The 22231-nt window shown below is 36.6% G+C and overlaps 2 protein-coding genes across 2 annotated transcripts; one reads left to right on the forward strand and one right to left on the reverse strand.

Moving 5' to 3' along the window:
* The first annotated feature begins 264 nt into the window (after positions 1-264).
* Positions 265-8234, forward strand: LOC148850847 (ornithine carbamoyltransferase, chloroplastic-like). Its single transcript, XM_088943554.1, has 5 exons — positions 265-741; positions 2818-3152; positions 6648-6779; positions 6918-7193; positions 7793-8234. The coding sequence occupies exons 1-5, from the start codon at positions 516-518 to the stop codon at positions 7973-7975; spliced, it is 1152 nt and encodes a 383-aa protein (XP_088799680.1). The 5' UTR covers positions 265-515; the 3' UTR covers positions 7976-8234.
* LOC148850848 (uncharacterized) lies at positions 8203-21823 on the reverse strand. The gene is made up of 8 exons (XM_088943553.1): positions 21138-21823; positions 14981-18530; positions 14812-14887; positions 14586-14683; positions 14422-14487; positions 14201-14290; positions 13007-13183; positions 8203-8417 (listed from the first exon to the last, which is right to left on the reverse strand). Exons 1-8 carry the CDS (start codon positions 21518-21520, stop codon positions 8382-8384), a joined length of 4476 nt encoding a protein of 1491 aa, XP_088799679.1. The 5' UTR covers positions 21521-21823; the 3' UTR covers positions 8203-8381.
* Between the last annotated feature and the right edge of the window lie 408 nt (positions 21824-22231).

Here is a 22231-nt window from a genome sequence, read left to right on the forward strand (position 1 = left end):
ATCCAAATACTCCTATCTCAACGTATCATGAAAACATGAATTGCCACCCCTAGACCAAACTTATGTAGCGTGGTTTTGTTAATAAATTACTTATCAAATAATTTTCTCGGCTTTGAAAAATAAGTAAAAATATTTATTTTGATTTATACAAGAACCAATTATGAAAAGCTTCATATTAACCTTTCCACGGTGGAGATTTTATATTGTCAATAAATGATTTATTAAGTAATTTTCTCCGCTTTGAAGAATCAAGTAAAAGTATTTATTTAATACATCGAAAATGAACAACGATTGTGATGGACCCAAAACCAGGTATTGATCTCAACGATCTAATCGTAAAAAATTGGTTTGATACGGAGGGTGCATACCTCGCCGTTGGTTCATATTTTCACGGGATCATTTTCATTTGAACTCCTACGGTCCTACCCTATACATAAGCATCACAAGCCAAGCCATCAGAAGGAAAAGGAAGAAAGATTGGTAAATTGGTGTCGACGATATACCAACCAGCGGTGATGGCGGCGATCTCTTTCAACTGTTCAGTTCGATCGGACACCGCGTCTTTCTCCTCCTCTCTTTCCCCTCTCTCCCGACAACTTCTTCGCCGGCCCCTACTCTCTCACGGAAGATTCTCCGACATATCTATCTCCTCTCATGCCGTACTTCCGTCTCTCCGTCGCCGCATTTCCTGCCAGAGCTCATCTGCTGCACCTTCTGTTTCATCTGCCGTTAATGGAAAAGGTCGGTTGTATCCTATAGAACTATCTCCGTCTTCTCGGTTTTAAGTTCTCTTTTTTTTCTTTTTCTTTTTCTTTTTTTTTTTCTACTATTTCTTACTGCACTTGCATTTTAGTATCATTTGTTCAAAATCTGTTCTTTGAGACAAATCAAGTGGAGATGTTGTGTTTTGTTAACTCGATGTTTTGAAGCTATATCCAATAAGGTTGTCTTCTTCGATAGATTAAAAAAATGAAGAAAATGCAGTGCTATTGAGTTGTCTCTGCATTTCTCTCTGTAAGTTTCAACTTCAACTTCTGCCATTTGAATTGAAAGTGTTCTGATCTTTAACTATTAGGGTTTATAATCTACCATTTATAAGTATACTTTAAGATATAATATCAGATGGAAACGTAAACGACCAGACATTAGACAATAGACACGATGTTCGAAATTCTACGGTATCTATACATTTTTGGTTCGTAAGTTGGAGTGTGAATCTCCCACTCTTTAGTGGAAGGTCAAATCTGCCTGGGATAAGTGACTTTCTATTAAATATCCAAGTTATTGTGATGTGAAGATATGCCACCTTGTTGGCGTTCTGAGGTACGCGATGTAGCTTGGCTCGTCTTGCTTTATAGATTCATACTTAACCTTTTATTTATCTTAAAAGGCATGAAATGTGCTATTTGAACTTTGATGGTCTAAGATCCCACTGAAAGGTGGTCTTCATGAAATCCCGTTTATAGAGGATGTTTTGTTGAAACTGCAAGTGTATCCGATGCTAGACCTTATTGCTAATTATTTCAAAATTTGAGAATTACTTTGCAACATTTCCACTCTCGGGATCATTTCTAATACCTTTCTTTTAAGTGTAAATGTAGTAAAACAAATGCAGTGGAATATAAAAAACTAACAAAAAAAAATCCCCAATCTAAGTTCCAAATTTATTAGTACTTAGTAGTTGGTACTTTGGACAATGTAGTTTCGCAATTGAATTAAGTAATAACTAATAAATCTTTGTCTGCTGAAATACGTTGTGTGTTGGTTAGGAGTCAGGTATGGTCTAATTCCATGTTTTTCACTAAAAACGCATCTTGATTCTGTATTTCCTCGTTAGTATAGAATGATAAATATATAACAAATCTGAGCTGTGAAGTTCAAAAAGTACCAGCAATAATTGGCTTCTTTTATTTTTACTGTTGAAAAGTGAAAGTGCTCAATTCCATTTGGAATTAATGAAGTTGAATGATTTTTTTTTTCGTTTAATGAGAAAAATGCTATCTTAATGTCAGGAATGAAGAAGGCACAAGCAATATATAGAAGCTAGATATAGTGATGAACAAGATTGCATCTTTTTGATAGACAGAAAGCTAATGCAGCTTAGCTTAGTGTTTTCTTTGTTTTTTCACATGTAGCACTCTCAAATAGAGCATCTTTTCGTCCTGATTGCTGGAAAGTATTCTTGACCAAAATCACCTCAGCACCATGGGTTCAATAATTTCTCAATCATTCTATTTTTCTTTTGAGATTTCCACAAAGTGATTAATAACCAAGAAGAAAAGCCATTAGATCAAAATCTTGAATATACACATGATAATTTGTTTGGTTCTCCTAGACTGGACCAGAAATATCATGCATGCAAATGACATTTTATTTGCTATTATTGGATGATTCTAGACATCCATTTATATCATTGTAGCATAACTGTATTTAAGGCTCAGTTTGGAAGGTGTACAAATACAAATATGTATGGTACAAATACATAAAAAATAGAAGGCTTTGCATGTACACTAAAAGGCTCTGCATAGTTGTATTTGTACTCCTTCCAAACTGAACCTAAATGTATGCCCCAAGCTTGGATCCCTATGGCTCCACATGTACACTAAATCTTTTATTATACTATCCCTGATGAGTATATTTTAGTTTCCTCAATTAGAAGTGCCTATATTTGGCTATTGTTTGAGCTCTATTGGTATTAATAAATATTGGTCATTTGAACTGTAAATGCTACTTGTTCCATACTAGGAGCCTTATAAAAACTGCATTAGCAAATGATTGAGTAGATTTGGCTTTGATGCTCTTCTGTTTTCATTTCAGTGAAAGAAAATATGAAGGACTTTCTGCATATTAGTGATTTTGACAAAACCACTATTCTGAAGATCTTTGATCGTGCCGTTGAGGTAAAAGCTCTGCTAAAATCAGGGGAAAGGACATTTCTCCCATTTAAAGGGAAGACAATGGCAATGATCTTCACAAAGCCATCCATGAGGACTCGGGTTTCATTTGAGACTGGGTTCTTTTCGCTAGGTGGGCATGCCATATATTTGGGTCCAGATGACATTCAAATGGGCAAGCGGGAGGAAACACGTGATGTTGCTCGTGTTCTCTCTGGCTATAATGACATCATAATGGCACGTGTTTTTGCTCATCAGGTATGACAGTGAGTCTTCTTGTTTCCATTGCTCCCAAGAGTGTAGCAATCATCATCAGCATCATTTTCTTTTTTTTTTTTCCCTTTAATCTAATTGACTCAAAAGTCTCAAATAGTGGATTCTTTGTGTCATAGACCCTTCCAGTGCCTTTCAGTGTATTACAGTAAGAAATGATTTCTCATGTTCAATATTTTGAAAAGATTAATCTTTTAGTAATCTGAGGAATAGCCATAGTAAAATCTCTTGTTTTAATTACCACAACATTGTTTAGGATTCTCAACTTTTTTTTTTTTTTGGGTTCAATGTCAATAGTACAAATTATCTTTCAAGTTGCAAACAAGGCCATGAGTATCAGTATATTACATGGACTCGTTAAAATCCAAAGGAGTCTCTTATTTCCCTGTTTGGACATAAGAGAAATCAAGAGTTCAATGCAATTAATTAGAAATCAATTATTCATTTTCAAGTTGCAAATTCGTAATATTTGATAAGTTCAATGTATTCATTTTCTTTATCAACAGTTCAATGCAATTAATTAGAAATCATTTAATTGTTTATGTTGCTTGGATTAATTCGTTTTTCTATGTTTAATTTGTTATATTTCCCAGAAATTCTTATGTTATTAATATAAAGCAAGAATATATTGTAAGATATGAAAAGTAAAAATATATTTGTTAAAGTTCATTAGTAAATGAGTGATTGCACTATTTAGAAAGGACATAAGAGAAAATCAAGAAATACAAGTTTACAATGAGATCGATATTGGCAACATACATGGTTTGCCATGAAATCTAGGGCAAAAACGTCCCTAATTATATGGTTAGTCTTCAAATGTTCATTTTTGTGTCCTGTTCCCCAGTTTTATTTCATTCCTCAAGTCCTCTATTACCTTGGGGAAATAAAACTCTTCCATGAGCCCCATCCCATGGAGAAATTTAATAGCCTTTTATAGAATTACATATTCAAAGGTAATTACCTTTCTGTTCATCCAATGCTTCTTGCAACAGATGGCTAGTATTCTCAAGATAGCACCCGCCAAAACTTCATCCATAACATCTGATGAAATTCCACTTGATAGCATCATTATTAGTTGATTATAGTGGCATGTGGAGAACTACATGCAGTATCATCTTTTGATCACATGAAATATCATCTTTCATAATATCTTCCTAGATTTCCCATACAGCACCATATTCCTATGTGATGAAAGCATATGAACATACTGCTTGTGCATCTTTTCTATGACAGAGTAAATGTATTCATATGTTGAGATGTCCCTGCACTTTCTGCCTTTAGGGCATCATTGAGTACTAAAGGATGGGTGCCCTTATTTTACATGTTATCTAGGAAACCGATATGTGGATTTCCTTGTGTATTATTGGTTTACATGCTCTTTATTATATTACTATCACTTAGGCCTCATTACTTTTCAGTAAGTTACTTACCTGGGTAAATGCAGTTACCTGGGTAAGTTTTTCCTGGGAAACACTTACCTGGGTAAGTGCATTTACCCATGTTCTTTTATTTCTCATGTAAATAAGGCAATGGCCATTTTAGCCATAAAAATCCATTATCAAAAGGGCATTTTTGTCCCATTCAAGTATTGGCAATTTTCCCCCAAGGTGGGAAAGTTATTTGCCCACCTAGGAGATGGGTATCACTTACCCAGGTAAGTGATACCCAGGAAAATAAACTTTCCCTGATCCCCACATAAATCTTAAAAAAGAACATGGGATTCTTGGTCAATGGGAACCAAAAACCCATTGACCAACTTCCCCCCTTTCAAAATCCGTAAAAAAGAACGCCCCCTTGGTGCCATCAAATGGATGGTTTGAGTAAGTAATGGACATTTTTTAATAGAATAAAACCACCCCCTTTGTATCAGTTTTTAGGGTAAATTACAGGAGCCCCTGTACTTTGGGTAGGGGTGCAACTTTAGTGGGATAGGGTTGGCATTTTGTCAAATTTTCAATGGGCCCAACCCAAAGTCTGTGCCCGAAACAGTGTAAACTGTTAAGTTGGGCCAAGCCGAGTTGCACCCCTAACTTTGGGGCATATAACTCTTAATGTTGTAAATGGCAAGGATTTATATAGTTTACTGTATGAAAACTTCAGCATCACTTAGATGTCTCAGATCCATTAATTTATCTTTGTATACCACTTCAACAATTTGGTTTAATTATGTACATCACTTGGATGGATGAGATTATTGCATTGTTCCAGGAGACCACTTTGATGGCCTTGATTGGGATGATTTGATACATTATTTATATGGGCTAGATTGGTTGAAATCTTGGTACCACTTGGATGGTTAAGATTAATTCATTGATCTTAAGAGACCACTTTATTGGCTTAGATCTTTGGGTTGATTGGATACATCATTTGAATGGATTGGATTAGATGAAATCTGGATAATCATTTGGATGGTTGGAATTAGTTGATTGATCTTGTTATGCCATTTTCATGACTCAACTTTTAGGTGTTGTTTGGTATATTACTTTATTTGTCTTAGATTTTTTAGAAAATTTGTTGCTTTTTCTGAATGGCTTAGTTGATATTTTGGTACATTGTTTGAATGGCTAAGATGAATTCCGTGCTCTTCAGAGTCTATTTTCATAGCGTAGATTTTTGTACTGAACTGCTGAATTGTTACATTTTTTATGCCTAAATTAATTGAATCTTAGTACACCGTTTGGTTGGTTGAGATTAATGTATTGATTTCAAGAAATCACTTTAATGGCCCAGATCTTTGGATTAATTTGGTACATCATTTATTATACAACTCTAATGGCCTAGATTACTTGAAACCATTGCACACTGCTTGGATTTTCAAGATTAGTTGACTGATCTTAGATGTTGAGTTAAAAATATGACCAGAAATTTCTCTATTAGATTTAAAAATATGACAGTGCACATGGGTATATACTAATACCATAACTTCTCTAACAGAATGATATCAGAAAGGGCTGATATGGAAGTACAAGGGGCTGAGTCCCGAAAAATGGTATAGTGGGGCTAAGTGTCACACCCCCAAAGTTATTTGTACTCATTTTTATTGTTATTTAGAATGTGTCTTTTATCATGTTGCTAGGGGTTTATCAAAAAAGGAATATGCTGAAATTAGTTCCCTTTCAATTACTAGATTGACTGTGTAAAAAATGTTTTTTGTAACAGGTGCAAAAAATACTTTATTTTGTAACAGAAAACTTTTAAAAATAATATTCTTGTTTCATTTCAATCCAACTTTATCAGACATTTATTTGCTTTATAATTGAATATGTTGGCAATATGATACCTGATCATTGAATTACTAGATTAGCACCAAACATGAACTCCCCAAAAAAATCATTAAAAATGAAAAAAAGAAAACTCTCATCATTCAAACATGAACTTATACTTCCCTATATCGTGCTCTATTTCCCACAGTTTTCTCCTTAAAAAAGAACTTGCTTATGTTTGCGGTTCAAGTTTCTTATGTTGTTATCTGTGTTCCAGGACATCCTCGATCTGGCTAAATATGCTACTGTGCCCGTCATTAATGGCCTGACAGATTATAATCACCCATGCCAAATTATGGCTGATGCACTCACAATAATTGAACATATTGGTCAGCTGGAGGGAACCAAGGTTAGCCATTTTCTGTTTAGTTAAAACTCAATTTCTACGAACAACCCGTGTGCTTTCTGGAGTCATTTGTCATCTCCTAACCGTAGATTTGGTTGTCATGATTCTTCCTAACTTGAATTCTCACAATGCAATTTCCAGGTTGTCTATGTTGGAGATGGAAACAACATTGTACATTCATGGCTATTGATGGCATCGGTGATTCCTTTCCACTTTGTCTGTGCCTGCCCAAAAGGCTTTGAACCCGATCAAAAGACTGTTGATAAGGCCCGAAGTGCTGGAATTAGCAAAATTGAGATAACCAATGATCCAAAGGAAGCCGTTAGAGGAGCTGATGTTGTCTACTCAGATGTTTGGGCCAGCATGGGTCAAAAGGAAGAAGCTGCATATCGTCGTCAAGCCTTTCAGGGATTCCAGGTAATTTGACTACAATGATCTCATATTATTTTTGTTACCAGCGTAGGTGTCAAGCATGTCTGCAAGCACATGATTGTGCACCAGTTTTTTAACAAATCAAACAAAAAAAAAAAAAAAAGAGAAAGACCTCAAATTTCTCTATGGTTGACACAAGTGGAAGTTGGTTGTCAAAACAGTAATGCTTCTTCCCCAGAATATTACTGGAATATGCATTTCACATTATAATAGCTGTCGTGTCACGGCACCAGATCTCAACTAGTGGAGCCAAATACGTCTTAAGATTTGACTTTCATATGCCTTAAATCTCCGAGATTATACCATGTAGCATGTAAGCCGCTTTTAATAGTTAGCACTGGTTTGGTTTTGAGAAATTGTACCAGAATTGAATGATCATGTTAGTAAAGCTTTCACAAAAGCAACTCTTTGCGGGATTTCTAAAGATTACACATCTGGACCCTGTAAGGCTGTGTAACCTTCCTTAAATCACATGGACCATAGTGTAACAATAAACAATATGCCATAACTACCCACTTTAGGACCCTAAGCTATAGTATCGTAATATTGTGGAAATCTCAAATATTGTGGACATTTCCATGCAGGTAGATGAAGCCCTTATGGAGATAGCAGGTCCAAAAGCTTATTTCATGCATTGTCTACCAGCAGAAAGGGGCGTAGAAGTCACTGACGGGGTAATAGAAGCTCGCAACTCTATCGTCTTCCCACAGGCTGAGAATCGGATGCATGCACAGAACGCTATCATGCTTCATGTGCTTGGTTTGTAACAACTTCCTGACAACTTAAACACCAGCTTTGGATTGAGCGGACCCGTCCATACTCAGACAACTAAAATGCCAATTTAGGGTTACAGTTTAAAACTTTAAGATGAAACGAAAATTTTGTAGCAATTAACGATGCATCATCTTCATGTAGACTTTACGTTGATTCACCCTTTAAGGCATTAGCGAAGTAGCGAACTAAATGGATTCGGGCAAAGATCTCAATTCTCAACTGAAAGAAAGGCTCTACACCCCTTTTTCTTCATCTAATAGCTTGTTTACAACAGTTTTCTGGAGCTAAGCTTTTCGTTCAGAATTACACAAATAGCTGAAAGAATAGCTAAAGATACTTAAATTTTATCCACTGATGCATGAAATTATACAGGATATTCGCAATTGCTAGCAACTTCGATTATCGCTCTTCCGAATTGAATTTGTTCCAAGCGTCCTGCCATAATACCGAATGTCAGATTAAGGATAATTAAAAATAATTAAAATAATTGCTTGGCAGACATGCAATTACTAAGTTTTTGGAAAAGAAATGGAAAATTTAAGAAAATAAAGCACATAAGCCTATGGCCACCTGGAATTATCATATTTGAATTTAGAAGAACAGATAGAACAGGTACCTAAATCATCAAATCTCTTAGGGATTTACATGATACATGAGCATCTTTTTTTGTAACACATGCACAGACCCTCATATAAACAGCAGAACAAATATATAATGATTTTATCTACTAAATGTTAAGATACTAGAGTGATCTTTGGAGATGATAATTGTTTCTATTGGGAGACCGATTGGTCCAGGCAACTCGATTATAAACATATGACACCACATTGTCACCACTTAAGGCCCTAAGGTTGTTTTGTAAATGTTTGTTTCTTGAATTCTTTATTGCAACAACTTTCATGACCTGCTCCAAATTAAGTAGATAAAAACCCAAAGACAATTTCATGTGGTTTCTAGTGGATGCGTAGGACTTGAGCCACTAGTGGTCTGTGAGAGAGGTAATGCGCAACTCTATTCTTCACCATTGATTTATGGTGGATTTCTGCGCCTTTGTCCGTGTGGTCATAGGCTATAAGCTGAATCACATAAATTCGTGTTCTCTGTTCTTTCACTTCTTTGCATCTGTTTTCACTTCATTTTGTGTGCCATATGAAGTTGTTTGCACAACACTGGTCCTTGGCTATGTTTGCCATCCTATTTTCTAAACCATTTAGCTTTTGGATTGAAAACCTCGTTCAAGTGGATCATAATTAATGTTTCTTCCCAGTTCAGTGAGTATGTTAACAATTTTATATTCAGGAGGAGATGAGTATAGGGTCACGTGACTCATATCTACAGCATGATAAATGTATAAATATTTACATAAATGCAAAAAACTTGCAGTGCACAACGTCAATTTTATATCTAATACGTATACAAGGCTACATGAATGTATTATACATAGTGAGTGCCGAGTCCCTTGTGCATGCGTGCATGCAAGGTACATACTACATACTGCATACATATGATTCATACATGAGCAACATAGTCGACCATATAATATATCTATTTCTATATCATATATCTTTATGCAAGTATTGATTTTGAAAAGAAATGTATATACATATATGCCATCAAATTGAACTTTAAACAAGATAAACTAGTTTGGTGGTTAAGGACAATTAATTTCAATTTTAGGCATTGCTTCCAATCACAACTTTAAAACTAAAAAGTCGTTAAAATTTCAAGCTTCCCATCGTTCATTCTATCCCAAAATACGGCCTAGCAAACCATCACCCCAAGCCCCCACCCACACCCACACCCACACCCAAAAAAAAACTGATGCCTCTTGAGTCTTGACCCTCAAGAGGCATCGGATTTTAAAATTAGTAAAGAGGACGACAGATGATGGCTCTTTACTTTTAACCACTCCAATGTAAAATAAGTTTAGAATTCTCCAAAATGAATGAGTTCTAACCTGAAATATCAGTAATCGAGCTCTTGATGGTCACTAAAATTCAAATATCCATGATCACTAATATTCTCCTTTGTGGTTGGGGGCAGCCGGGCAGGCATCCAACCGTACATTGAACCAGGAGGTTATTTTCAATGAAATGGCCCCAAAAAATGGGAACGAGAAATAAGGTTATTTTCAAAAAACAAAAAAAAAAAAACCATTGAACCAGGAGGTTCGCATGATTATTGAGTTCGGGCCCTGATTCAACAGTCCTGTCCAGTTTCAAATCTAGTTGAGTTCAATAACCAGATCATAACAAAGGGTCCGGTCCTCGTCTAACCATGCAGTCCATTCCACTCCTTAAAACGCTGAACATACAGTTGAAAGGGAAGGACTAGGAGGAACAAATTCCAGTAAAGAGAACATGTGAAAGAACTTTCAGAAAGACCCAAATATAAAACAAGGTCAGAGAAAAGGCAAGACAATATTTCTTTTCCCCTTCTTCACGGGGCTACACAACGGGGGATATCCCATGTTTTATGTCATCTTGTTTCATTTCTTATTTTATACTTCTCGTCTTTTTAATTTTTCTTTTCTATTTTATAATTTTGGGCTGTTAACTCAGATGATCAAACCACTCGAGAAAATATTTCAAGCCTGAGTTTTGCTGATAAAAAAAAAAAAAACTTTCAAGCCTGAGTAGTTTAATATCCATTTATCCAATACAATTACCAAATCATCATATCATATGAAATAAAAAAAAAATAGCTATGTCAGGGGCACATATAAGCCAGGTCTGGTTAGTCTCTAGGTTAATCCAAACCCAATGCCACTAACCCTCAACAGAGTGGACCGTGGAACCATTTCTACGGCTGACCCATAACATTTAAATTAAAGCTATGATAAAAGGGTAAATTACAAAAGACCCCCTGTAATATGAGGTCAGTGGCAATTTCCCCCCTGAACTTTTACTTTGCAACAAATACCCCCTCCAATATAGTTCTGTCAATTAACTTCAAAAAAGATTCTCATTTAGCTGTTTAAAATTTTAAATCCCCAAACTACCATTTTCTTATTTATTTGAATGATTTATGACTCAATTAGTTTTCTAAATATAATATTTAAGTCCTCTCATTTGCTCTAATAAATCCTTGCAGATTTCTGGCTGGATTCAATATTCAGGTGAAATAGTAGAGGTTTCTTTCTGATAAATATAAATTTAAGGTTTCACTTGGTTTTTCTTGGTTTATTGGAGAGAGAGGATAATTTTCTTTTGAAGCCCAGGCTAATTTTATATTTTAAGGTGAATTTAAAGAAACTTCTTTTTCTATTTCAGTGAAGTGATTCTTGTTATTTTAGCTGGTTTCTTTTGGAGATAATGGAGGTATTCTTGGGTCAATTAGGTTTAAGAGAAAAGGGTGAGGAAAAGAAAATAAGAAAAGTTCATGTGGTTATTTTGGTAATTTAATGCATTCCATCATCTGACTTAATATGGCTAGGGGTATTCGTTTCAAGGTGAAAGTTCAGGGGATCTTTGTTGCAAATGCAAGCTCATGGCGTAATTGTCACTGAGCCCATGGTACAGGAGGGTCTTTGTAATTTACCCAAAAAGACTTACAGATATTTTTGCAACATAAGAAAAAAAAATCATCTTTTTTCTGGATAAATCTAGAAAAGGTTCGACTATGATACTAGAAAGACATAATACCAGGGGGAAAAAACTCGTAACCAATCAACAGTATCATAAAAGTGGTAACCAATCGGGTGGTTATTTATGAAATTCACAGGGTTTGATGGTCAAAACCCTTCTGGTATCATGTTTTCTGGCAACATAGTTTCTTCCTAAAATCATACAAATTAATCATAATCATGCATTGTGAGTATTAAAGAATTGGGAAAATTCTTTTATAATCCCAAATTTGCTCTAAGAACCTTCAAAAAATCACTCCTGCATATAACAGAAGCTAGCTCGGCACTGATGTCTAAAACTCTAGTAGATTTTCAGATGATTGAACTTGATCTTCCTCAATCTTCATTTGAGAGCAAGGCAGACAGCTTTTGGGAGCGAATCTTTTAAAGATATAGGTATAAAGCTCGAATTAGTTAATTAAAGCTTCCATATATGATAGATTGAAGGTTCTAACACTTACAACAACAGGATTCAGACACAACATGTTGCATGACTCATGGTGTTGGAACCTGCAGGCTATTTGATATTTTATCTTTTTTATCTGATGTTTCCATTTTGATGCTTGTGCATCCTATAAACAGGTGAATATGAAACCGGATCAGAAGCAGCCAGCTTCTCATTTCACTTCTTTGAATTCCAATTATTGAATTTGAATCACGAAACCCAGTAAGTATATTGCCATCTTCCTTATCGCAAGGATATCTAAAATTTAGGATATACATTAAGATAGTAAAAAATCAATACCATAAATATAAATATTATATACTACAAAATATGAATGAACAATCAAAATTTAATAATGGCTTTCTTCCAAATTAAAACAAAAAAAACCAATATAAAACGTTGAGATAAACCCGGGAAAAATTCTATTTATCCATACTTCCCACAGAAGTTCATCTTCTGGAATATGTTCAGGTCAGGTAATCATTATCCCACAGATGCAAACATATAGCCAGAGAAGAAGCAGCAAATAATGCAAGTATGATATAATGCCTTTAATATGTTCTTTGCAACTAGGTTGATACAAGAACTGAATAGTTTGAGATTGGACTTATTTCTTGGTTTGTTTCAAAATGTGTGGACAATGGTGCAAGTGATCTTTGATTATATGTTTTCATGTCTAGATGGAATAGTAATCAGCTTGTTTGTGAAAATAAGCTGAGCTTTCAACATGTTCTGGAAATTTAAAGGATAACCAATGGTATTTTTGTCCTTTAATATGTTCTGTCGATCTTAATGGTAGAATGTTCTGACAGGGCATATTAAGTAATTTCAGAAACCACATTGTATACTTAAGTATTTTTGAGATACCTCAGGGTATATTTAAGTAATTTCCCCTAAAGAGTTTTACTCCTTGATAATCTTGACAGCAATTAGGATTAGTGAAGAAAGACACACCTTTAGAAGATCAAAGACCTTCTCACATATGTACTTCTGTTGAATGCTCGCACCCCGTTGCTGAAGTTTGTCAGGATGAACACAAAGAGTGGCTTTCCTGTAGGCTTTCTTTACAGCAGCAGCTGTTATAACTTCTGTTAATGGAATTGGCTGCCAACCACTATCAGGTCCAAGGATCTGCTTAACAACAAAAACCCAATTAACTACCAAAAAAACAAAAGCAATGTATAGTTTACCATCTTTTCAATCAAAACCACATTGAACGGTAAGGTGAATTACAGCAGCAAAAGGTTGTAATAATAAAGAAGAAACTTTTTTAGCAATAGCAAGTAGCTTTTATTAGATTAAATAAGAAGCTTTCTTCACTATTTAGAAAGTTAACAAGTTGTTAATAGTGGCATAATATACTAACCATCAATGACAAATTGCAAATGTAATATTCATATCTCAGTAAACTTTTGAGAAATGCAGTGCTATCTAATTTCTTAATACAAAGGGGTCATTTTAACTTAGTTTTTGACATCATGCTCATGTGAGCTATACATAATTGTTAAAGCTAAAATAAAATGTTACATCACGTATAACTTGAGCATGATCATGAATGTAGCATAAAACTGTACTAATGGAACTTTAATTAAAAAAAAAAAAGCTACTTCTTTTACTGGATGCAGCCCAATGATTGCACCATCAAGTCCCCAAGAAAACAGGGAGTGTGCTATGAGCAATCAATGGGGGAAATGCATTTTCCAGTTTGTTGAAAACATTAAGTCAGTAGGATCTGTAGGCCATAATACATTAAAAGCCCTGTTAAATCAATATGGTGCATGCACACAATCAAAAGTTCAATGGATTGGTCCTGATTAGATGATGTACCTTATCTCCAAATACAAACTTGTATGTGTAAATAAGCTAATTGAAATTTATAGCATAATACATATCAAGGTTTTTAAAACCGAACCGATCAGGGGTCCGGTTCCCGGGAACAGATGGCCTGTTCTGACAAAAAATACAAAACGGCCAAAATCATTGGACGGTTCAAACGGTTCGACCGCCCAGGTCAGTGGTTTGCTGACCAAATCAACGGTTTTTGGTGAAATAACGGTTCTGGGGTAATCCGGTCCGACCCTCTGGTCCGTCTGGTTTTGAAAACCATGATACATATCATTAGATGCTTGTTGAAGACAGGAGGCATACATATTGTAGTGTTGAAAGCAGTGCACGCAAGTTCCCCTCTTTCCCACTGGACCACCTTTTGACATCAGCATCAAGGGATTCTGCTAGCCTCTGTAATCAGAATAAGATCCAGGCCAGTCAGACAACAATGCAAGCCTATTCAGTCACCATTCCTCCAACAATTTGGAATCTATAATGATGCAACCAAGCAAATCTCTAAATTGTATAAGCAAATAATTTACATGTCTCTCTGCTTGCTCTCTATGAGCAAGAAGGTCACGCATATTTTTCTCTGCTAGGGCTTTTGCCTGAAATAGAAAAAACAGAATGATTTATCTTCTTTAAGTTAAGATGTGGAAAAAATAAAAAATAAAAAACACCCAAATTTAAATAGCATGGAACATACCACACGTTCAACTGTTCGTTGATGCCTTTGTAACCTAGCTTTACATCTCTGGGCTGATTCAACTTCTGCTCCTTGTAATTTCTCAGCAGCATAGGAAGCTAACTTATACAAAAGAAGCACTGTTTAGAGTAAGAAGTGCAACTAAATTTCTAAATGAAGAGTGTCAGGGCATGATACAGATACAATGCTCTGTAGAAACAATCAGTGTTACTCCAAAATCATATACCAGAATAATTTGAAGAATTTGGATATCTTGAACCACCATAGGAACCTGAGCTTTGAAACTGTGGGTTCCGTTGGTCCTGCATTTGGACATTTAGTTAGAACAGCAAAGAATATGCACCTCAAATAAGAAGTATAAAGGGTTTTGTGTAACTAAATCCAATTACACTTACGGAAGTGCTTTGCTTCAAACCACCATCCCTAGGAGTAGTGGAAGACTTTTCAGCAGAAGATCTTTCTGCACGTTCTCTTGCCTCTAAAGCAGCTTTTTCCACAGCACGCTCCCGAGCCTCTGCAGTTGCTCTCTCCACTGCAGCACGTTCTGCCCTAAGTTTGGCTTCTATAGAAGCCTTCTCAGCTAGTGACTTCTCCCGAGCTTCTGCAGAAGCCTTCTCTAATCTTTCTCGAGCCTCAGCCATTGCTCTTTGTCGAGCTTCAGCTGCCGCTCTCTCCACAGCAGCTCTTTCTGCCCTTTCACGAGCATCAGCAAATGCCCTTTCACGAGCTTCACGGGTTGCTCGTTCAACTGCCATCCTGTCTTTTTCTCTTTCCCTTTCCCTCTCCCTCTCTTCTTCTATTTTTCTTAGTCGCTCCTTTTCCTGATCTTTTTCTCTTTGCATTTCTTCTTTTCCCTTCACCTCTGTCACAATAGTGTCACTATAGTTCTTCTTTCTTCCTGCATTGTAGCTTGTATTGAACTCCTGAGATACTTTTGGCATGTTTCCTTTCTCTTCCAAAGCATTTCTTCCTTTCTCTTCCCACTCATGGATTATCTGAGGGACTCTTACTTTTCCCTCAAGGTTTTCCTGAACACACCCCACCTGATAAGTTTTGTTATTTTTGAAACTCTGATCTTGACAACCATCTATATCAGATTCTCCTAATTTCTTCTGATTGTCATCTAACGGAAGTGTCTCTGTCACATTTTTCATTTTGTTTTCATTTGCATCATATTCATGGACAATTGAGTGAGCTCCTTTGAACCTCATATTTCCATCTTGTTCATTCATCACATTAGCTGCTCTCCATTCCTTCTCCTCTGCAAGTCCATCAACATTTTTGCCCAAGTTTTCCATAACTTCTTCCTGAGCTGCTTTCAATTTCCCAGTAATTTCATGTTTGCAGGTCTCTTGAATTGATTCTAAATTCTCATGATCATTCTGTATGCATGTCTCATTAGTTGCCTTCAAATTTATCTCCTCTTTGTGCTCATGAGTTTCTTGACCTGCTTTTAGTTTCTTCCCATTTTCTACTTGCTCAGGAGGTACTTTTTGATTGTTTAAATTTTCTTCCTGCTCACAACCCTCTCTTGGTCTCTTCTCATTTTCTTCCCACTCATGGCATTCTATTAAATTCTTCTCAGTTTTTTCCATGTCACAAGCCTCTCTCTGTTTCTTTTCATTTTCTTCTCTTTTAAAACCTTTCTTTAGTCTATTTTCAATTTCTTCCTGTTCACCAACCTCCTTCAATCTCTTTTCACTTTCTTCTTTGTCTTGCGCCTTTTTTAATTTCCTCTCATGTTCTTTCCTCTCATAAGCTTCTTTCGATCTCTTGTCCTTTTCTTCCCTTTCATGGGCTTCTTTCAATCCCCTCTCCTTTTCTTCCCTCTCACAAGCCTCTTTCATTCTCCTTTCGTTTTCTTCTCTCACATGAGCCTCTCTCAATTTCTTTTCATTTTCTTCTCTCTCAAGAGACTCTCTCAATCTCTTTTCATTTTCTTCCCTTTCATGAGCCTCGCGTAATCTCCTTTCATTCTCTTCCCTTTCATGAGCATCTTTCAATCTTCTCTCCTTTTCTTCCCTTTCACGAGCCTCTCTCAATCTCTTTTCATTTTCTTCCCTTTCACGAGCCTCTCTCAATCTCTTTTTATTTTCTTCGCTTTCATAAGCCTCTTTCAACCTTCTCTCCTTTTCTTTCCTTTCATAAGCCTCTTTCAATATCCTCTCCTTTTCTTTCCTTTCATAAGCCTCTTTCAATATCCTCTCATTTTCTTCCCTCTCCTGGGCTTCTTTCAGTCTCCTCTCATTTTGTTCCTTCTCACAAGCTTCTTTCAATCTCTTTTCATTTTCTTCTATCTCATGGGCCTCTTTCAATCTCCTCTCATTTTCTTCCCTCTCCAAAGCCTCTTTTAATTTCCTCTCATGTTCTTCCCTTTCACAAACCTCTTTCAATCTCTTTTCCTTCTCTTCCCTCTCAAAAGCCTCTTTAAGTTCCTTCTCATTTTCTTCTCGCTCATGAGTTTCTTTCAATCTCCTCTCATTTTCTTTCCTTTCAAAAGTCTCTTTAAGTCTCTTTTCATTTTTTACCTGTTCACAATCCTCTTTCAATCTCCTCTTATCTTCTTCTATTACACAAACCTCTTTTGGCCTCTTCTCATTTTCTTCCTTCTCATTAGCTTCTTTTAGTTTCCTCTCATGTTCTTCCCGCTCAAGAGTTTGTTTTAGTTTCTTATTGCTTTCTTCCTGCTCATGACCATGAACCTTATATGCCTCTTTTAGATGCTTCTCATATCCATTCCATCTGCATGGTTCCTTGGTTGTTTTCAACTTCCTATCACCTTGTTCCCGTTCCTGAGCTTCCATAGCTGTTTCAGGGGCTACTCTTAACTTATTATCTGTTTTTATTAGTTCATAAAATTGTCTCTCTGCTTTCCATTCTCCTGCTCCATCTTCCTGACTTCTAGACTGTTGAACTGACTTTGATCCCTTCATGTGATTTTGCTCTAAAGATTCTTTAGCTAAGTCTAAACATTTTCCACACTTTTCTAAATCAGGAGCTACCTGGTTGGCACCCATGGCCTTTTGCCCTTCCTCCCTAGAAATATCTTTAATTCCAGTACCCTCTCTTTCACAAGTCTCATGAGTTCTTTCTTCCTTGAATATGTGGACTTCATGAGCAGCTTTACCCTCTCTTTTTTCCTTATTCTTTAAGTCATCTTTCAATCTCAGCTTCGTCCGTCCTTGAAGACCATCCCTCTTTCTTTCCATTGATTCTTTTGCACTTTTTAGTCTTGCCTGAGCTTTCTCCATTGCTTCTTTCATAGCAGCCGCAGAGGCTGCAGCTGCTGAACTAGCACCTACCTCCACATCAAAGAAAGGAGGTGAATTGTTACCTGCAGCCCCTTCATGACCACAATTTTTAGAAGCATTAGCATTGGATGGCATCGACCCGATAGCATCTCCCTGTTTGATAGCCAATTTAGGTGGTTGCCTTACAGGTGGTGGCACTGGAGAGGGTTGTGTCTTAAGGCTGATTTCAGAGACAGTTAAAAACACCTCTTTAGGGTTAGATTCATTCCTTCCAGACCCTTGTTGAGTTCTGAAATCATTCAAATTGGTCTTTGAGGCAGTACAATGTGTAGTGGAATGTGATGTAGTTATCCTGATATTTTGTCCTTCCATTATCCCCACACTAGGATCCACATCAAAACTGATATCATCAGTTACCTGTGTTGGTAGTTTCTCACCTTCAGCTTCTCGCAAATGAGCACTTTCATCAACTACAGATGTAAATGTCGGAACTGCCTGGTGTTGGTTTACATGTGTTGTCCCATTTGTCCCATCTTCTTCATTTCTTTGATTAGCTTTATTATGTGAAATATTGCACTGCTTCACACCATTAACTGAGTGATCAGAGGATGCATTTGACAGAAGTTGGTCCTTTTCTGAACAAGCGATATCTCCATTTGACCCTTCTGAAAGCGAACCTGTTTCAGCTGGTGTCCTATGCAAGCAACAGGCAGGAAAGGAAGGAGAAAATGAAATATAAGATAAAATATTCAATCCAGAATAAAAGACACAAGCCAGAAAAGAAGGGGGGGCGGCAAAGAAAAGTTTCCCTTGATATCATTATTTATTAAATTTTAGAAAGATGTAGCAAAAATAAAAATATTAAAGTAATACAGAACAAAGGCCCTTGAGGGTGAGTGCTACTTTATTAAATGATCAAAAATAGACTATTTAATTATTTTCTGGGAATAATATAGCAGAGGCAGGTGAATTAACTCAGAATTATAAAATTGAAAAATCCCTGGCTTGAGAAATATCACATCTTGTTAACAGAGATGATTCCAGAAAAGCTATTGCTTGAAAAGCATCATCTACAAGACCTCCTAACAATTAAACCATGTCCACCTTTCCCAATTCCCAAGATTTCAGGTAGCTGGGGACAGCACTGGCTAATGGTCTTTTTAACATCTGCTGAAACCATTAATAGTTGGGTACATGAAGAGAACAGCAAGGTACCTGAGTAGTGAATATATAACTGCTTGACAACAATGATAATGGCATCAAAAGAAGGTGCTTTCTGTGGGTTAGCTTTTCCAAGCATTTTAAGGGCATCTTGATTTCTGATCTTCACAGAAATGTTGTAAAATTCCTTTTTCTCCTCCCCAAACCTTTGATCATACCCCAAGTATTTAGCAAGAGAGGGGAAAGGGGTGATGCACTTAATTTTGATGGGAGTGCTTCTGGAAATACGGGGATGCTGGAATAGGAGGAGTAATCAGAGGAAGGGACGGAAATGTTTGCTGGGTTTTCAGTGGACTAGTGGGATTACCAACTCACCAAAGGCTGAAATTTTGGCTGCACCCACAGGTATTTACATTGCTAGAAGTTTGAGTATCTCGCATTTAACCATTAGAGGAGATTCAACAAATAACATCAAGTGGCTAGGTGATAAGGAGGTTGGCCCTTGCAAGGCTAGCACATTACCTCACTGAAGCTAGAGAGTCTGAGTTCTGTGTTTCTTAATCTGCAATGGATGCCTAGGAATCAAAACACAACTGCAGACAGGCTAGCTAAATCTGATGCTCACTTGAGTTGTTTATATAGTGATAGATCTTTTCCTCTGTAGCCTTTTGCTATTTGGTTTGCTTTTTCTGTGTACCTCCTCATGTATTTCCTCTTTTCAATAATAAAATTCTATTATCTTTCCTCAAAAAAAGAAGGTGAAATTCTAGCACACAGTTCCAACTGTTCTCACAAAGCACTACAGACACCTGGGGGCATGAGAAGGAATGCTGCAAAACAGTGGTTTTCATAGGCCCTACCATGTCTGTAGCAGGGTTAAAGAAACCAAATCAGCTCCTTGATAGCATGGTTCTAAACAATAATAAACAAAAACTACATATTTAAGTGGTGAGGGTTATAAATCCCAAGGATTGCATATGGAAGTTAACATCAACAAGTAGAATGATTCACTGGATATTAGGCTCATGGTGCTTTTATTACAAAATTAAAAATACAATTCTTCAAGACATTGTGCTTTTGAACTTTCAGTGAACATAAGTGGTGTTATACTTCCAATTTGTACAAGCATTTTGATACATCTTGTTTGACAATTCTAAGTACCATTTTATTATATTTGTTAATTCGGGACTGCATCTGGATTTTTTAGGCTGTGGGGTTAAGCGGGAGTTTTTAGATGTAAACAATAATCCAGCTCTGGCTGGATATCATCTCGTCTAACACTGTATGTGTGATATCACAAATCTGATGATGGTTCATTTCAGAACCATGAATGAAAATTCAGCCCACAATACTACAAGGATGCACCAATCCATGACAAGAGCTTGATAAGCCAATAACTTGCATTAATATGAACAGAAATGACAATTTTACTATTTAGTATCTCAAATGTGCATTTTATACATTTTTATCAGTAATGCGCACTGTATACTTTACCTCTTAGATTTTTCTTATGCACGAATCACGAATTTAAAAGGGAAATCATCACCCACAATGTTAAAATAACAAATATAGATAAATTGTAACAGTTTCAGACTTTCAGCATTTCCCTCTTTCGGGTTGATTATGCTGGAGCAGAGCAGTTTCAATGAGTGAGATTAGATCCAAAAGGGGGAAAACAGCAAAAAAGAAAAAGAAAAAGAAAAAGAAAAATGTCTTCCTACTTGATCACCGTTGACGTCGTGTTGCATTACACGGGCACTTACTAATAAACATTCAAAAAGCAAAATTTCCTCAATAGTTTTCCTTCACTAATTTGGTCTCATACACTATCCTATCATCAAACCTTTCGTGATTACTGAGTTAGCTATGGTCCCACCAACGCCCATGTCAATTGATTAACTCGTTTAAAAGCCAAACATATGACTCACTCAAACTGAGAATACCAGGTACTTATATTGTTCTTCACGAAAGTCGGTTGAAGTTGAAATTCCAACCGCTGAGAATAACTCGAGCGACAAATGAAATAACAGAAAAAAGGTCTAACAACATCCCCCTAGCATTGGAAAACATTCTTCTTCAAAGCAGAAAAAAAGGAAAATGAAGCAAAGTCAGACAGCTTATAACCGAGAAAACAACGTACCAGGCCTCGTCAGAAGCCGCTTCTTTTGGCTCCGCAAACAGTTCCTCGTAAGAATCAGCAAAATCTACAACATTGAAACCGCTAAAAATCTCCGCATAATCAAACTTTGAGACTGGAACATCAAAGGAGACATCGCCCCCGTTGACAACCGGGAGATCTAGAATTGGAATCGAAGAACCACGAGAAGTGCGAAAGTTGCCGAAAACCTCATTGTAGTCTTCTATCCGAGACGAGAAGGTTGAAACTCGAAACTTGGGAGGACCACCGAAGACGTCATTGTAGACAGTTGTAGAAGTGAAGCCATTTCCATTAGAGACTTTCTTCGCGAGAGTTGCAGAGGCTTGACTTCCGTGCAGGGAATGAGAATGTGAGAAATCCTCCATGGAATGGAGCCTCTAGGCTTTTCGCTTTTCTTTTCTCTTCTGCTCCCTTGCTCGGGAGAGAAAAGCGAAAGAAAAAATAGAGTTTCAGGTGTGCAGAGTGAGGAGTGAGGAGCGGAAAAGGAGAAAAGAGAAGGACGAAAGAGGAGTTTGTCTTTTTTGTCTATTTTCATTCATAAAAAATGCAAAGCAAAGATGAATGTGCTCGTCTTGCTGTACAACAGTCAACAGTGTATTGGGTGTAGTGTTCCAGCTTTTATGATAATCGACAATCTTTTGCCGACGATACATCAAGCAGATCGGCTGTTTAGTTGATGAGAAGGATGGAAATGGATGACCAGTGAAGCCGGTGACATGATTATTATGGCCTTCGCCTTATGGGTTGGGAAGATAACTTATTTCCCGCTTGGCTCTTGCTTCGCACCAAACGGTCCAAACGTCCCAATGGGCAATGGCCCCCCAATACAATCTTTTTCTTTTTTTTTTTTTTTTAATTGACCAACAACTAAAACTCCTTTGTCAAGTGCTAACAACAGAGACGTTCTTTGACTATATGTTAAACTTTCCTTTCTTTTATTTTTTATTGGTTGGGCAAACAATTTAAAGGCTTTTATTTTGTTTTTCCTTCTTTTTTTTTTTTTTGTAAAGAGAATGCTAAGGCTTAAGTTTCGATCGATCTTAATTTATTTTACTAAGATACATCTAAACCATAGA

The sequence above is a fragment of the Nelumbo lutea genome, chromosome 5, assembly GCF_056320005.1.
Source record: "Nelumbo lutea isolate HS-2025 chromosome 5, American lotus-T2T, whole genome shotgun sequence".
NCBI lineage: Eukaryota > Viridiplantae > Streptophyta > Magnoliopsida > Proteales > Nelumbonaceae > Nelumbo > Nelumbo lutea.

Coding starts and splice junctions, on each gene's coding strand:
- LOC148850847 (XM_088943554.1), top strand. CDS start 516: ATGGCGGCGATCTCTTTCAACTGTTCAGTTCGATCGGACACCGCGTCT. Junction 742..2,817: donor ATCTGCCGTTAATGGAAAAG/GTCGGTTGTATC, acceptor TTTTCATTTCAG/TGAAAGAAAATATGAAGGAC. Junction 3,153..6,647: donor CACGTGTTTTTGCTCATCAG/GTATGACAGTGA, acceptor TCTGTGTTCCAG/GACATCCTCGATCTGGCTAA.
- LOC148850848 (XM_088943553.1), bottom strand. CDS start 21,520: ATGGAGGATTTCTCACATTCTCATTCCCTGCACGGAAGTCAAGCCTCT. Junction 14,888..14,980: donor GTTTGAAGCAAAGCACTTCC/GTAAGTGTAATT, acceptor GTCCAAATGCAG/GACCAACGGAACCCACAGTT. Junction 14,291..14,421: donor GAGAGCAAGCAGAGAGACAT/GTAAATTATTTG, acceptor TTCTGATTACAG/AGGCTAGCAGAATCCCTTGA.